The sequence below is a fragment of the Anoplopoma fimbria genome, chromosome 9 (genome assembly GCF_027596085.1).
Source record: "Anoplopoma fimbria isolate UVic2021 breed Golden Eagle Sablefish chromosome 9, Afim_UVic_2022, whole genome shotgun sequence".
Classification (NCBI taxonomy): domain Eukaryota; kingdom Metazoa; phylum Chordata; class Actinopteri; order Perciformes; family Anoplopomatidae; genus Anoplopoma; species Anoplopoma fimbria.
In genome coordinates, this window is record NC_072457.1 from 21,642,985 (window position 1) to 21,661,174 (window position 18,190).

General features: G+C 42.1%; 1 protein-coding gene across 2 annotated transcripts in view; it reads right to left on the reverse strand.

Moving 5' to 3' along the window:
- Window positions 1–609: 609 nt before the first annotated feature.
- s1pr5b (sphingosine-1-phosphate receptor 5b) overlaps window positions 610–18,190 on the reverse strand; it is a 54,725-nt gene continuing 37,144 nt past the window's right edge. The window contains exons 1-2 of one of the 2 annotated variants that reach the window (XM_054604283.1): window positions 4,942–5,021; window positions 610–3,524 (exon numbers count right to left, since the gene is read on the reverse strand). In XM_054604283.1, coding sequence (XP_054460258.1) covers window positions 2,033–3,262 — 1,230 coding nt within the window. In that variant the 5' untranslated portion in view covers window positions 3,263–3,524; window positions 4,942–5,021 and the 3' untranslated portion in view covers window positions 610–2,032. Of the gene's footprint in view, window positions 3,525–4,941; window positions 5,022–18,190 lie in introns of those variants that run through there. The other variant, XM_054604284.1, reaches the window with a different exon arrangement.

The following is an 18,190-nucleotide window of genomic DNA, read 5'->3' on the forward strand; positions in this document are numbered from 1 at the left end:
TGTGGCATTCATCATATTCACACTAGAAAGCAGCATTTCTTAAATGCATGTTCGGGGAAAAATGCAGAGTAGAAGTCACACAATATATCTCATGAACTACACCCTATAGAGCTGTCACTGCCAGCCCTTGCTAAAGTGGGGAATACAGGAACTTAAGTAGAATTGGCAGCCTGTTGAGTTCGTCCTGTCTACAGAAGGTACAGCAACATTAAAACCAGCTGCATACGATATTTCTTTGTTTCAGCAAGGACAAGCGTGGACAGCAGGTCAGAGGGAGGCCAGTTGGGCAGTCTCACCCACAGGATGACAGAAAAAGGAAAAAGAAAAATCGAGATCTCGTGTGTAAAAAATAAAAAGCACGTTGTGTGGTGCCTATGCTGTCCTCAGACGTGCAGAGCTCATAGATGAAGGTTGTATATAGGGTAATACCAATACCAGATGTGAGACAAGGGGGCCGACTTCCTGTGGGGCTTCTTCTAGAACTTCTCGTACATTCAGAAAACCTCAGCTACACACAAAGAAATGCACAGACACGCGTGTATGAAACTCTTAGGAATTCTTTAAGAAAACATTTTATTTCTTTTATGAAAAGAAAGGTGAAGTCTGCTTACATTTTCTTGTTACAAAATACATATAATTTACAAAACAAATGATATAAAAAGTCTTCAGAAATACAAAAGGTTCACTACAAGAGTTAAAGTACAAAAAAAGGCACACTGTCTCATTCATCCATTAATGTCCGGAAAGACTGCTCTAAACATCTGTATAAAAATAACGATGTCAAACTTATTTCGTAATAATGAAAAAATGTGTACATTAAACTATAACAGGAAATATTCTGTTAACATGATGGATACCGAAGGGAAGTATTGTAATAATTGCACTGGTTCCGTACGATTTAGCTTGCAAGTGCAGACAAAATATTTATCCTTAAAAGTCCTGCAGCTGGATAATGATTAATTACATCCACAACTCTGTTTGCGAGAGGAAATCTTTGAAGTAAAATATATTTAGGCTTACAAGTGATGCAGTTGCAGTTGATTTGGTTTCAGTTAAACCATCAGCATGTTATGATGGAAAGAAAGCCTCTGTTACATTATATGATGACATTTTGTTGTTTAGATTGCTGTTGCAGCTTTCCTGCAGATGCCAGACTGACATTTAAAAACACCGTACACCAAACCCCAATAACTTTCCACTGTCATCAGATAGGTTAACCATCTGTCATTTCAAAATAGTGAGCGTGGGGGGGGGTTTCAATGTTGATCCTCCCTCCCACAACTACGCCGCAGCATTCTTCACTGAGCTAAGAGTGAGCGCCGTCTCTCTCTCTTTCCTGTTATCTCTCAGTCTACCTGCATCACACGTGTAGGGGTGTCTCGCAACATTTTATCCCAACAAATCTAACACACCATGGGCCTTTCGAACCAGCAAAATCCAGGTGTCTGCAGATTCACAGATTACACACATCAGGCGTTTTTTTTGCTGCATTTAAGGCACTTCAATAAGAAACTGCAAAAAGGGGCAAAGCCAACCACACTCATTCGCCATTAGCCTTAGAAAATATCACATTTACATATTTTTCCGTCTTAAGAGTCTTTGGGTTAACAGACGTCTCCTTCCAGGCCTCAACACAAATGGTAGAACCACGGGGAAATTGAATCTGAGGCTGCTTCTCCATTCATTGTGAAATTTCAGTGCAAATTAGTTAAGGAGGCTTATACCTAGCATCTACTCGTAAAAAAAAGTATGTTTGCTTGTTCACATTTGAGTGGCATCCTTATGGAATTTTGTTTTGTAATCATCTCACAATGAAGTTCTACACCACTTCTGACTTATCAAGGTGAGTCATTTGTCCAAACAAAATTCTCTTGTGCCTCCATAACATTTCATACACCCTCTGTTTCTGGCAATTCTCCAAAATTGGACAATACCATTACTGCTTCCTCGCTATAGAAGATGTGCTACATGTCTTCTGTTCAGTGGGAAACCCGTTCACACACTTAAGGACTCAATCAGTCAAGTCAAGTCTTTATGACCTGAAGAGTTTGGGGTAAAGGGCCTTAATAGGAGATGGGGTGGTGATAACATTCCCAGAGGAAATGGTTGTTTCCATTCCCCCCTCTAACTTCTGGGATGCCACCTCAGATTTACTAAAACTGCACTCCAGGAATGGCATCCCAATCTTCTTCACCTGGCCATCTCGAGTCATCAGACAAGGCCGACAGAGCAGCCTGAGAATGGCTCTCCTCATGTCCTTACTGGTCAGAGTATAGATGATGGGGTTGAGGAGCGAGTTGACCATAGCTACTCCCAGGAAGTAGTCGGCCTTGTAGAGCAGGCGACAGCTGTGGGTGGGGCAGAAAAAGTCTAGGAGGAGTAGGACGAAGAGGGGCAGCCAACAGGCGATGAAGACGCCCAGAACGATGGTGACTGTCTTGAGGAGGGCGATGTACTTCTCCGACTTCCTCGCCAAGCCCTTCCTCATGCTGCCCGACAGGCCCAGCCGCTGGCGCTGCGTGTTGGTGCGGACAATGCGGAAAACTCTGGCATAGAGGACCACGATGGCCAGGAGCACTGCGCTGAACACAGACACGCAGCAGAGGATGTAGCTCTTGGCATAAAGCGGGAGGACTGTTGAACACTGGTCCAGTCTATGGATGCAGTTCCACCCTAAAATAGGGAGGACCCCCAAAAACCCTGCAAGGGCCCAACTCGCACCAATCAGTGCCAACATCCGTCCCCGCTTTGCCCCGTGGTATGGCCTCATGGTCACCATAGTAACATGGCGTTCAATTGCAATAGCCAGCAGACTAATAATAGAGGCAGCCAGAGTGATGAAGACCCCTCCCTCCCTCAGGAACCATAGCAGCGGCGTCAGTTTCAAAGTATTGGCTCCTGACATGATGATGTTGGCCATATATGTAATCCCAGCCAGCAGATCAGATAGAGTCAGGTTGCCGAGCAGGTAATACATGGGCAGGTGGAACTTCTTGTTCCTCCAAATGGCTATGAGAACCACGGCGTTCTCCAGGACGATGAGGAGACACACCACCAGGAACGCAATGCCCTCAGGTTTGAGTCCTTCGCGGTAGCGGTCTTTTTGCAACTTGCCGGTGTAATTGTAATGCTGCACGAGGACTGAGATGTCCTGGTATTCCCAGAAGAACTGCAAGTAGCTGGGAGAGGAGGCAGTAGGGGAGGTGTGGAATATGGGCGTAGAGGGAGGAGTTCCTTCATCAGCAGAACTTAAAGGCTCCATGCTTTATTTCGCTTTTCTTCTATCCTGCCTGCAGTCTGTGGCTATAAAGTCATTTTCGTTGACATGCTTTTGGCAGAGCTGTGATGAATTTGTCCAAGTACAAAGTAAAAAGATACACAGCAAAATATCTGAGCTCCTTCAACAAAGGGAGGGATTACATGGAGTTGATTCAGTGTAATCCCCCAGAATCCCTAGGAGTTTTCTTGTCAGCCAGAAGACGGTGCTCTTGAGCTCTGTTTGTCCTGGATAGAGCGTCCGGACGCTGCAGAAAGACATGAAAGAAAAGCATGAACAATGATGGAAAGAAAGGATAGAGAACCACAGATGGATGAAAACATGATCCTTAAAGATTAACTTGAAAACATCACACTCATTACATTACATTACATTACAGTCATTTAGCAGACGCTTTTATCCAAAGCGACTACACTCTTTATTCAAAGTATGTAAGTGAAGAAAAAAAGGACTAAATTATGTGATAAAACTCTTAGCCACATAAACTGCGATGAGTCAAAAAACATGAATCATAATCCACATAAAAGTAAAGCGTAGGCTGGTGATGTGAATATTGAAGCTGTCTATGTCTTCCTGACCTATACAAACAAACAAACATATTGTTGCTAGATATGTTAAATGCATACTCTCCTGTGACATTGTATGAATTGTAATGGTATCACACTTAAACTAGTCATGACCTCATGAATGCCCTACAAAAGGGCGGAGGGATCATTTTAATGTCAAACATTCAACCTTTCCAATTATGTTTAAAGTGTATGTCAGTCACAGTAAGGTTGTTAGACAGGAACCATCACAACATGTGCACTTAATTTGGCACACATGCAGCTGCTTCCCCCTCAGCATCACCATTTCACCTTCACAGCATAGATGAGGTGTGTTTGAAGTCTCACACACATGCAAATACTCTTAAACAGCATGTCTACAGTTGATGACATTTGCAAACTATAATCCGAAATACGTTTAAGGTTGAATTATTTTAGCTTACAACGTTAATGTTGAAAACAATCAGGGGTGATTAGGGTTGCATTCCTTTGAGTCTCTGTCGTGAGAGGGAATGTTTTTTCCGCCTCTTGAGTCATATGTTAACATTTAACAAACGGTCTGGAAACTTTAACCCATTCAATCTGTTGGCAAGAATTTGGAAAATCAATATGACTTGTCCGTGCTGGAATAAACAGCTGAGCGTCGAGTTCCTTAATAGTACGGATATAATCTATGCCCTGGATAAAAGTATGAATGAGATCATGAATGAATACCAGTATCTCAATGTCAGTTATCCAGGATGAGGCCAACATTTTTCTTTCAAAAATGAATGACTTATTTAAAACAATGTGAAAAACAAAAGAAAAGTTTCAAAAATTATTTTTTGTTACTTTTGCTTCATATCTTGCTTATAGTATACCTCCTATCACATTCAGTTACAGCCTTTCTCCTTCTCAGGTGCCACTTTTCTAAATGGTGGCATAACGCAATCGATTAACAGTAAAATCTTCATTCTGAAACAAATCACAAACAATCCTCTAAAGGTACAAAATATGTTTACATCTGTTAGAAAAACCAGACACAAATGCAACCGTATAAAAATGATCTTAAACAATGCCAATGATAACATCATCCCTAGCACGCTGCATCTGAAGTAAAGAGAATCAATAAGAAGTTACCTTGAAATTGATGTAGAGTTGAACTTTATCACCTCATCTGCTTCTTGCTGAGGAGAATCTAAACACCAGCACCAAGTCACTCACAGTCAAACTGACAAAGCAGAGGGAGTGAAGTAAGACCTTAGTTGAAACATGCAGCAGCTAAAGGGGGGTGGGTCTTAAACTGAACTCTCTCTCTCTGTCGCTCTCTCTCCTCCTCACTTTCTCTCTCTCTTCCTCCCACTCTTCCTCCCTCTCTCTCTCTTACATGACAGACAGGCCTATAGCAAAAAGATCTCTCTTGGCTGCACACTATAAAATCTCTGCCTGATGACTGATGAGGAGGAACTGGAGAGATCATTACATTGGGATCTCATTTAGGCCCGTCAGTGTAATCAGTGGCTCTGATTACACAGCCGCGACGGCTGTAGCTGTGCCACTTCTTCACATTTCAAAAGTTCAGGTAATGTCATCGATATACCGTCTAGCAGAGACACACATTTTCCTGATTTCGTCATGAAGACCCAATTCTTATGTGTACAATGATAACACGATGATAGCTAAAGAAACGTTGATAACCTTGTTACACAGGCCCCCTCTGCAAATGTTCTTTAGGAAAAGTTACATATCTACATGCAATATACAGTTAGCTACGAGAAGACTGCAGCTGTTGCCATTGTCATCAGCCTGTGTGAAGGAAAATCACAGATTTCAAAAACGTCAGAAAGTTCACTGAGAACAATTCGTTAAATCTTAAATTACCAGGAAGTGCCGTGTATTTGCAGGTGTTTGTTCGTACTAAATAAACACCTCTTTCCAAATAAATGAAAGCTGCAACTACACTAGAAGAACCAGTTTTTTACACTAGAAGACATGTCTCAGTAACAATTCCCCAAACTCCCCGAAGCAAACTGAAATGTAGCTTTTGTTTTTCTCGAGTACGGATTTTAGATTTATTGCTCCCACGATTATCTATTCTGCAACCCCCTACTTATACAGCCAGGGAAGTGAAGCGAATCCGATTCACATGGTTTATCTAGCAATGATGGCCTCCCAATTCCCAGAGCCTGTCAGTGAGATTGCAGCGTGCTTTGACACGCTTCAGCGGCTCACCTGCTAAACCTTCCCTGCAGGGTGTGCAGCAGGTTTCTCAGGACAAAACAAAACAGCGGAGAGGGAGACACTTTAATCATTTTTTCATTAGTTTGCTCTTGGTATGGTTCTCAGCATTGTTAGTGCTGGATATGATGAATGATGACATGTTGTCCAGGAAAACACAAAGTCACTACTCCCTGAACACATCTGAATCAGCTTTGCGTTTGCTGTAACACCTATTTACTTTCCTTGACAGTTGGAAATCCTGCTCTTTATCCGGCTGATATATTACACTAGAGTGGCTGCCTATTCAAACCTGTTTGCTGTGTGATTACCTGGTTTAGATAAATAATCCTCTTTTTGTGTACTATACGTCTTAGTGTGGACAATACACAAGCATATTTCTTTCTTTCGTTTCACACCACTTATATATTTCACTCTCCCTGTCTGACATGGTCTTCATCCAGTTTTGTTTTTTTTGTCTGACTTTGTCAACTGCCTCCTTTTTGGCTCCTGATAACATCAGTTAAGTGTGACTGCTGACATACTAGCTGTGTTTCCATTCAACCTTCGAGCAAATTTAAGAAATGCAAGTTATACACGATTCCATCAGCTGGTTTGCAGAGAATAAACTGGGCGTAGTTTGGTTAGAAGTTGTCACTATAGGCTTTGCAAAGCTATGATCCGCCAGTTAACAGAGTAGAAGAAGAAGTAGAGGTTATGAACCGGAAAAGAAACGTGTCGCCTTGGCGAGAAAAATGGAGAGAGGTCATCAGGAATTTGTTTCAATTGGGCCCGTTTTAATTGTTCTTTCATGTCAGCTACAATTGGCCATCTTTAATGCTACTAAACATTAAAAACAGCTGATCAGTCATGTGAGTTTAATGTTTGCTACATCACATTTTACTCAAGCGTTTCCATATTCCATTTAGAGCATCACCTCTTTTTTGGGCAAAACCACCTCAAACCAGCGTAAATCCTTCATTCCATTATATTGCATTTTGCTCTTACCATTCACCAATCAGCTCTTCTAATGCGATACTTTAGAGAATGTGCATAAAAATATGTGAATGTAAAAAGGGGTTCTGACACACACATGTGAATCAACAGATCAAGTCTCAATACAACCGAGACAATTTATCAAAAACGTGATCCTTCCGAGCCCTTGCTGAAATTAAAGCCTGAGCCATCGTCACAATAGACGACTACAGCTTATTTGCATCAGTACGTGCGTATGTATGTGTTCGAGAGGTTAGTAAAGGACTTGACGTTGGTGGGTGAACCTTCTCTCCAACTCTGTGTGTCTTAAGTGGGCGTTTTTCTGTGCAGAAATGTCTCACCACACCCCTGGCTGTCTGCACCGCTGTGTGTAGGAGAGCAACCCTATCAGGAGATCATTAAAGAGTAATATCCTGTCGGGGTGCACGCAGCGGCCTCACATCAAAGCTTCAGAGAGAAACAGTGGTCTGACACTGAAGATGAGTAGTCTAGCAGACGAACAGCACTCACGATACTCTGACAGGAAGGAAAAGCTGTCCTCTTTCATGTCTTCTTCTTGATCATTCGTCTGTTACACTGTCTTGTCTGTTTTCCTGTTGCTGTTTCGTCTCTCTCTCATTCACACTTTCCCTGATTTTTTTTTCCATTCCTCACTCGAATTTTCACCCCACGTGTCTGACTTATTTTATGCTCTGCTGTCTGTGCAGCAACACTGGAAACACGCTCCACATGGATTTACCTCTCTGGTATTCTTAATGTTTGTTTTTGGCCACACACACGGCCGTGATGCTGGATTGCTTTCAGCTGAGCAGGCTCCTCTTTGGGTGTGGATGTAATTTTGACCTTGATGGACCAGTTATGTGACCGACAGGACCCGTTTGTGGTGAACAAGGGGGGGGGGGGGGGTTACTTTTGGTCTAGCTGATTTCATTCTCCCGGTGGAGCGCTGTTATGATGGCGCCTCCAAGCTGGAAGGGCCGGCAGCTACAAGTGTCAGCTGTAGTGTTAAGATTTTTACGACCTTGATGTTTTTCAGCCTGCGTGGAGAGACATGGTTGTCAAAAATATACGAGTCTGAAACTCAGGACCACCTACAATTTGAGAGGAAACATAACTTATATGGCGTCATTTTTTTAATTTACTTTTTTAAAGTGAATTTTGGCCTGCACATGAGCCTGACCTGCACTTACTCCCAGCACAATAAAACATTAAAATGTCTCATACGTTATTTCACATTATTTTACTCTCCCTGTCAGACATTCAGGAGGGTCGAGAGGAGTAGATATGAGTGTGGCATATTGGGCTTCAGAACACCGTCTAAATGGTTTTTGCCTGCCAAGTCCTCTTCAGTCCTCTTCCTCATCACCTAAACACTTCAGGCCGGGGTCTCTCCAAGGCTATCGCACCGCCGCCCCTCCTGCCATCCATCACCACTCAGTCCTCAGTCCTCATCCACTGATAAGTCCCCAAAATCAGGACTAGCCAGACCAGCTCTCTGGCGATAAGAAAACATTCCTCACTGCTTGCAATTGTATCCTTTTTTTTTTTTTACACACAGCAGCAGAAGATTGTCCCTCTCCTCTTTCACTTTTATCCTCCTTTCTCCACATTACCATATAGCCTCACTGAAGCGTGATGTTTACTTTCCAGTATGCGATCACTCGATGGGCTTGCGGCGTTGCAGTGCATGACCTAAGACGATCCGACCCACTCATCAGTGCATTGTTTGTTTGGATTTTCCAACCGACTTGCTGCGGTTTTTGGGGCCAACTCAAGGGAGATTTATGATGATCCTTGTTCTTTTGAAGTGCTTCGCAGGGCACGGTGGCTTCAGAAGGAGGGATGAGTTCAGGATTGAGTTCAGAGGAAAAGTTGAGGGAGGGAGAGAGGAGGGGATTGTGGGAAAGGGGTACAGGCGATCTGGTCTTCTTCTGAGGACGGTTGAGCAGTTGCTGGGAGTTGCAGCAAGGAGCAATGAGTCACCACAATTGAGCTCTGTTCTTGCAGGAAATGACCTCCTATTGCTCCAATTACAGTGATAACAGCAGATAACACCTTGGGCAAGGGGACACCAATGATTCTGTACCGACATGTGACTGCAGTTTTCATGCAGTGGTTTCTTTAATCTACTGTAGGGAAGGTGCAGGTCATCGAGAACTCTATTGGTGATCCGGTCTATTTCTCCTGGCTCGGCTGCATCTCAGCACTAAACCTTTGTTGGGCAGAGTGTGACTGCAGTCTGGATGTGTTCACTCCAGCACTGGCAGACTACAGGCCTAAATGAGATCCAGATTGTTTTTGGTTTAGAATGTGATACCGACACCACCACTCGGCTCCGTGCGGCTGTATCCAACTCACTCAACCCTCAGGATGGTCCGTTCGTTCCTGTGATGCCAGAATTAACACACAACTCCCAGCGAGGCTTGGTCCTTGAGGGCGTTGTGCGCATGTGTCTGAGGTTTTGTCAGTTAGAGACTTTGCATACGCTCACAATGTAACTTGTGTATACACACACTCTCCGTTCATGAAAGGACAGTAACTGACTTTGATGTAACTGCTCCGCCCTTGACCAAATGTTTATCTTCCATCAATGGATGCTTAACCTTACGCCTAAATGTAAAATATGGATAAATTTTACCCTGAAATACTTTTTTTTAATTTATTTTTTTCTGGTTTGTCCTTTTTTCCTGGTATGTTTTAAACCCAGAAGATACAAGAATTGTGATCTCTCATGGAAGAGCTGTCCTTACAGTTTTTATATGATTTAATTTTTTTATATGTACAAAATGTGTTCATTTAACCAGGCAGATTCTTCAAAAAGAAACTATTGGAACTATCTCTAAATCTTTATAAACATAACTAAAATGTCTTACTTCGAAGCTGCATTAATGAATATGTTTACATAAACAATGTTAAAAAAAGTGAAACATGTAATGTTAAAGGTGTCCGACCCACAGATAATTATCACTTTCTCTGTAGTTTCAATGGGCCCAGCAGCAAAGGTTGTGGCGGTGGAGACCAAAACAGAGTAAAAAGGAGTGAATATTGAACTAACATTCATCAGGTGACCAGAAAAACAAATGAATGATAACGTTAATCTGTGTCTGGAGGGTGATGTAATAAAACAAACAACTGTGTGCTTACACATCTGCCATATAATCTTAAAAAGTGATAATGTGTAAATTGTCGTTTAACAGTTTGTTAAACGACAATTAATGAAAAAAATTAATTAATAATGAATGTACTCACAGCTTAACCAAATAGATATCATATAAATTCATATTAAAGTTATGATATAATACATTTTCTGGCATTTTATCATAATTGCATTAACTTTTATAAACAAGTTTAAAGACGCACACACGCAGGATGAAACGCATTGGTCTGAATATAAATTTGTAGAAGTGTTGCTTTAGCCTTTCCTACTCCTTTCACCTTGGAAGAAAGTGCTTTTCTGCCAGAATCTCTTCTTCTGCAAACACACATGAACACACACATATTCTTCCCTCATGGACCTCTCTAGAGACATGATGGTAATCAGAGGAGATGGGAGGACAAAGACATTACAACCGCACGGCAGCCATACGAATCCCTGCGGGCCGCTCGCTCAGAGATTTTGTTGCTTGAACGATTCCTGCTCTGTTTCTTTGTGGCCTCTTGAAATTCCATCTTGCTCTCTGTTCTTGAAGGGTCCAAAAAATAGCAGGAGAAGCAAAAACCAGTAAGAATGTAAATTAATGCCAGATCTCCAAGTTTTGGCCCCTTTCTATGTCTCGGGATCATTTGTAAGAACGTGCAGCCAAGACGCTGATATGGTGAGAGTGAGGAGAAGGGCACGAGACAAGCTTGGGCCTGAAACCTATTTTTTTCCCTTTCTCTTTCTTCGCCTTTTTAGTCTTCCCTCTCATTTTCCAAGTTTGACCTCTGCTCACTTTCTTTTAGTAACTCTCTCATGTTTCCATTCAGAAGGTGTTTTTTAAAGAGAGGGCGAAATAGGCAAAATACCAGCTCAGTCAACCAGACGGTAAGGTTAGCGTGACTGGAAGTGATTTGAAGTCTGGTTTCCCCTCTTTTTTTTTTATACTCAAAGAGCATACCACTCAAGAAATTGCTGACCTCAGCTGAACAATTAGCCCCTCACATGTAACTTCAAACCAAACCATCACTGGAGGCAGCAATGGTTCAAAGAATAGTATGGTTCAGTCTGCTCAGCATTGTCATGAATGTTAAAGAGCAGGTTTTAGGAAGGTTAGCTGGTGCTACAGCCAAGAGGTTGTTGAATAGTTTAGCATTAAAACTGGAAGAAGGGGTGTTACTGCACCAGGCTGCTGGTGCATATGAAACAAACAAGATACAATTTGTTTATAAGTGAGTTTGAGATGCTTTGGTAGGTGTAGCTTACGACAGAGCCTAGTTGTTTCCCCTTTCTTAGCCTATGTTAAACTAAGCTAAGCTAATCTTCTCTTGGCTCTTGCTCCATTAGTGCACAGACATTAGAGTGAAATCAATCTTCTCATCTAACTCTCAGCAAGAAAGTTTTTCCAAAATATCAAACCACTCCTATAAAGGGCCAAACATTTAAAAAAAAGTTTGGGTGTTCAGTCTATAAAAAACATATTGAAGAGGATGGAGAGCGAGTTGCTGATTCGATTTGTGTCAGAATTTGATTCCCTTATCAGTCCTGTTAACACAATCCTGTTCCTGTTGAGCACATCTTAAAGTGTAAATCTCTGACTGCACACACATATTAAAGTTAATTCAAAGCATGGCTGCATCACAGACTTGGCAGAAGCAAAGCTGCATGCAGGACTGAGCAACAAGCTAAACATGTATCCAAGATCTGAGCTGTGTTGTTAACACATCTGGCATCCTGCCGTGTGAAATTTGTTGTTATCCATAAATCAGTTGGGCTGCTCTCCCATTCCAGCTGGCTTGTTCCGTTTTACAAAAGGATGTTTTATCGGAGCGGCAGCACATATTTCAACCTCTTGCTTGTGCCTGTAATATCTGTTACATCTACGATGGCTGCCTTGCCAACGGAAGGTTGAGATGACACGTTAAGATAAAAAGCAATGGCAAGAAAAAAATTCAAATTCAAAGTCATTCAAATAACTGCGCACTACTTATTTCCATAAAAGCATGCATTGTTTTGTGTGTAAAGCTTCATGTATGGTCTCTGACAGCCTACTTTGTTTTGAACGACACTGCAAGCCCATTAGTGAAAGTCAACGCTCTGATGTCATTCATGCTCTGCAACCCATTACGTGTGGTTCAGAGAAATTCAAACGCAGAAACTTAATGTCTTCCTCGTTTTTTCTCCGCGTCTATGTGTCAGTCATTCGTCCCCCAAAGCCCTCTGACGCCACCCACAACCACCTCCTCCCCTCCACCAGAAACCACATTTCCAAGCTGCTTGTGCCATTGCAAGCAATTAGACATCAGGTCACAAGCACACCAGCAGCTGGGTCCAGTTTCAGTGTGCTGCAGTGCAAGTTCAGTGCAAGTTTCAGTAAATGGGTACCAGGAATGTATCAGCAGATCGTGCACAGACACAAACCAGCTGGCCTCTTCAGCTAATTTGCTCCATGGTGAAAAGTGAAAGTAAAGAAAAGCGAAGGGAATTTTATTTTGGTTTGAAAACTGTTCTAAATGTGAACTGCAGGGTTTCCCCGTTCCACCTTGAGCGATTGCAGCAGCATAGTAATCCCATCGGCCTACACTCTTACATGCACAGGCATGTGCAAACCCACTGGGGAGTGGGAGAAATTCTTCCAAAGCCAACTCCAACTTCTCATTTTTGATGGGTTAGTAGAACAGAAAATGAACAGTTTACAGCCAGAGGGGACAGAAGAAATCACCAGAGTCACAAAGTTCACAGTCAAACATCCTTCTGTTGAAAATCTGTCAATGTCTTATGTTTTCAACAGTGTCCCAATAAGTCCCAACTCCTGATTAAACAGCTTTCATTTGAATGCGTCCCACGACAGCTTAAGGGATCAAGTTACAGTTTATGTCCGGACAAATGCAAATCGTATGCAGTTGTTCGTTTGTCAGCAATATGCAGTTGCAGTCAAAGTTGTCAGGTCAACTCAACAGCAGAGGGTTTTCAAATCAACCAGCGTTCCTCGGGCTCACTTGCTTAAACTAAATATCCTCACACTGCAAGATATTACTCGCCAATCCCACAAACTCTTTGGCAGATCTATCATCAGCTTTGCTCAAACCCAGAGAACTTGTAAATTCTAGTCAAGATGCCAAAGTTTCCAAAGATATCAAATAAGCCAGGATGAATTACAGGGCAATATGTATATAATTATGCAAAAAGGTTTCCATTTTTCATACAATAATCAGTTTAATAAAGGCAATTGTAATGTGACTTCTTTGTGTGTAATTATCAAACTGAATGGAAAATCCATTTTGAAACTGGTTCAGAGCATATTTGTTGGGAATAACACAGTTGGAAGCCCACATTTAGTGTCATGTCCATTCATAGCTGGGTGTCTTTACCAATCAGCGTTGTGGGACCTCAGAGACCAGCAGTTCACTGTGAGTGTCAGCTCCAAGTCTTATTTTGGTGTTTTGTTTGGGTGCTTGTCAGGGGGGAGGGTATTTATGTTTTTCCAGTGACTGATAGGCCTCGTTGTTTACGGAAGCACAATTATACGAGCGACTGGGCAGCGTACTGGTCCCAAACGAGTCCCCATAGACCCCCTAATGGCCACCCTATAACTATCGAGGTTTGGTGAAAGAACAGCTAGTGTCCTGCTAGCTGCTATAAACCCTTTTACTGTTTGCTAACACTGCGGACATTGTGCTGGGCCCACTGTTTGCAATGTCCTCCGTGTTTAATGTTAGCATTGAGAGGGATTGATAGAGGCAGAGGTATTTTTACATGTGGTAGAGAGAGCTCGAAAAGGAGGATGGATTTCACAAGCTTCCTGATGTGCCTCTGACATTCCCACTGGGACTTGTCATCTGGGACCTTTCCTGCCCCCCCACCCCCACCCCCTCGTAAAGGTGGGATGCCAGGAGCAATTTAGGGAGGAAGAAGAAGAGTTGAAAAGGGAAGAGCAGCAGACAGAAATAAAAAATAAAGTAACTTTGAAGAAGTGAGGACGAGAAAGCTGGACAGACTTTAAAAAGGACAACAGCGACAAAGACACCAATATAGACTCAAACATTAGCCAGTTGCCCATTACTTTTCTCCTGCCTCACACATGAAACAGCTTTAATGAAAAAACGGCAAAGAGCTGTGAGTAACTCACCAGGAATATGCCAAAGCCTGAAGAGAAATGGCATGCTTGTTTGGACTAGAGAGCGTAAGATCCCCCATAATTCCCCAAGCTGTCATCTAGTGTCTTTTCTTCTTCTATAACATAAACCTTCCTTCCTCTCTGATCGTGATGTCTTCGGGTTTTTACTCCCTGTATAGAGCTCAAAGGTGGAATGCATACTCTTGCACATCTGTGCTTACGTTTGGACAGGAAAAACTTAAAATCCCTTGCAAAACGGAGGTTATTGGCAGAGGACACCAATGTGCTGCATCAGCACCTTTTAGCGTGTGTTTGTTGGACTACCTCACAGTCACTTACAGTAAGTCCATGGATCTGGATCAATTCAGTCTGTATTAACATGTCGTGCAGCTGGGCGGAGTGGTTTAGAAGAGGACGATGGGAAGATTATGCATCTGTGTGACGAGATAAAGTATGTGGTAGTGTGTTGTGTGCGTGTGAGAACACAGTTGGATATGCTTGAGTTGTTTGTTTACTTTACTTTCAGTCTACAATTCTGCACTTCCGTTCTCAACCCAGGCCTCGCTACAGCTTTTTCTTGATTTCCTACCTTCTCCCTCTCCCTGAAAATCTCATCTCTGCTCTCCTTTCTTGCCTTCCTCCACTTTATTTCAGCCTTCAAGTTACTTCTTCCCTTTGCTTAATCTTACATTTTCAGTTTAGGCCTTTTGAGAGCCAGGTGTGCAGAGGTGATGCAGGATTTGTAACTTTTTTTTTCATTTGTCATACAACAACGTTTGTCTCTTTTTTTGCATGCAACATTATGAGCGCCTAAGAGAGAGATCGTGGGAAAGAGTGTGATCACTGTCAGATGTTTTTTCACCCTACTTTTGAGTGTAACCGAAACTATAAATAGCTATAAATATTTTTGCATTCAGACACGGTCAGACGCCACAGCGTACAAACTAGTTTGTTTCAAGCATACCTCTCTGTCTTTCTCTACGAACTACAAAATTGTAGTCCAGAATCTCTTTGCGTCCTGTTGTCAATGTCTTTTGCAGATAGAAATGTTACAGGACTTAATATGTAAATGTTGCCATCAGCAGGGACAGCAACTGGTTAAAATCTATTCAGAATATAAGCATGTAGTCAGGAGCCAGGAGCGTAATGACAATACATGAAAGGACAGTGAAAGTCTGTCACGATCATTTTGAATAGGTAGGAAAAAAAGGAAAGAGCTATGGGATCCTACTTTCCCATGATTAGTATTTCTCCGTCCAGCTCCGTGCAGAATTGTGCTGGGTGGTAATATTTTGTTGCTTCCATTGAAAACAGAATACAGATGGTGAGTAAATCTCCCTCCAGGCAATTGCCAAGGACAGCTGGCAATTTCATGGCCATTTCTGGACAACTCTATTTGGGCATCTATGCTAGCTAACTGCAGCGTAGTCACCAAATGCTATTTTCCCATTTGTCTTTTTCGGCTCCAATGGCGCATTATGCAGGGATGAATTGGGAGAATTACACCTTCAAAACACATTTATTCACAGGCCATCAGTTCTCACTATCTACTATTATTCTTTCTAGGCATACTGTCATGCCAGCAGGACATGGAAGAGTGATTAAGTGAACAAAGCAGATTACATCTTCAGGCCATATTTGTATATTTTTCCAATTGGGACCTCTTAGTTTATTTTTCTTCTAGTTAAGCACTGCCTAATTGCAGATGTGCTTTTCCGATGGCTCTTAACTGGTTTATAAAGATAAAACACGTCACTGGATTGAACTTAAAAGTTTCTGCCGGCAATGGAAGGGTGATAGGGTTTTGCGTGATACCTTTGGCCCACTTAGGAGCATGTGTATTTCCATATGTTTTTCAGTAACACTACCCCAGGCCAGACAGACAGGTAGAGTCACGGTCTCCGAACAAAACAAAATATTCTCAGGAAACAAAGTTCAGCAGCGGTATCCATCAACTTTGACCTCAGGCTCTTAATGGTGATTCCTGAGAGCTTGTTTTCATTCTTTGCATTTACCCCATTCCCCCGCCAGCGACCCAACCACCCAACCTCCCCTGTCAAACCCCACTTCCACGTATCAGGTCTCAGCATCAGAGTTTTTGTTTTTAGATGTGACCACTTGTTTTCCTCTGCGACCCTCTGCTTGGGCTCTTTAGGGCCGCATTAACATCAATTTATGCAATTAAACGAGAATGCGTGAAGAGTTAGCACATTGCTGCTCTCCAGCCAAGTTGTGTAATTGAGCTAATAGCAGCTGTTTGAGCCGGATCTTATAACACATTCACATGTTCCATTAGGAGCTGCTCTCACGAGCCAGCGGTGGAGTGACTGGCTCCAGATGTTCTCCGCGGCAGTGAAAAAGGCCTCACAGGATACAACCGGAGAGATGAGGAGACGTGTTTTCTGTCACAGGAGAAGGATGAGAATCGTCCCCGGTGATTTTAAATACCCTAAAAGGATGTCTATTTCTTACAAGCTCTGGGCCCATTGAGCTGCATATAATCAGACGGCCTTTCTTTGCCAAATCCTCCCGGGTAATGGCGTCCTATTAGCGGGCCAAATGATAACACCTTAATTATAATATTTTGGTTCTGGGAAACTGAGGACACTGTTTTGTGATTGAGTCACGTTTTGTGGTGGAAGAATATAAAGAGCTCTGGTGGGATTGATTAAAAATCCCATTGATAGAAGAATCAATGGGATTTTCCTGCTCAAGCTTTATTGGTTATTGTTTGTCCTGTGTGTGCTTGTCTCACAGCCACATCTTACGGTGATTTCACCAAATGTCAAAATTTCCGTTGATCGTTCAGAGAATTTGGCCTCTGATTAGCAGCATGTAAATTACTGTTGCAGACTGTAACCAGACAGCTGTGTTCCCAAGGGAAAGTTTGTATCGTCAGCTCCTATCCTGGCAAACCATGTAGGATCAAGCATTCAAACTTTTCCCTCATGACTCAGGATTTCTCTTTTCCAATTGTTAAACCTTGTAAACACAGGCTGGCTGAATCTCCAGCCAATATTGAGATGACTGTTAATGCCTTTCTTGCATCCTGTTTGGATTAGGGGATCGTCAGCCCTCCTCATATCTTTACACTGGCCCTGCAATCAGTCAATGGTTAACATCATCCTGCCTGGCTTCATTTAATTTTTGTTTCTCTGTTTATGTCTTTTTATGCACTTCATATCATGTATAGGGGTATATAGGGGTGTGTTGGTCAGAGTTGTCGATGGGTGTGTAACATGGCAACCATTCATGTGTGAGGTTTTTTTTATGTCCGGTCAACGACCAGTGATTCATGTTTGCCTTTCTATTAACTGTAACTATGATCTTCCCCTAACTAGAAATGTTTTAGTTGCCTAACCTTAACAAAACCTTGACCCTATGTTTTTTCAATGTGTAATTATCAAAGAAATTTGTGAATTTTTACAACATCAACACATTATGGGATTTTGCTAAATTCGCCTATATCATCATTCTGGTCTGGCAATAGGGTTGATTTATGCGGGGAGCTACTGTATTTCAAATCACCTGCATTGTCTGTTTTGCTTGTTCATCCGTTTTGGAGGCATTACTCATGCCAGTTACCTCAACCTCCGGGCTGTTGACAGCTCATCAAAATAAGAGACAGGTGGTTAAATAGAAATTTACGTTACTGAGAGGGAGAAGAGCAGAACTATCAAACACTCACTGCTCTTAAGGTAAGAGAGTGTCTACTTAGGATCATAAAAGTGATTTAGCAAAGTTCAGCCCATGTGTTTTAACTACAAATCATGTACATGTATACTTTACATTACTGATATTTCCTATTTCCTTCCAGGCAGACATGATTTGCATTCATTTTTCTTGCTAAAAAAAAATCAACTGGCAAAATCTTAGTATATTTTGCCATTAAAGCCATTATATAAATGAATGGCTTTAATGGC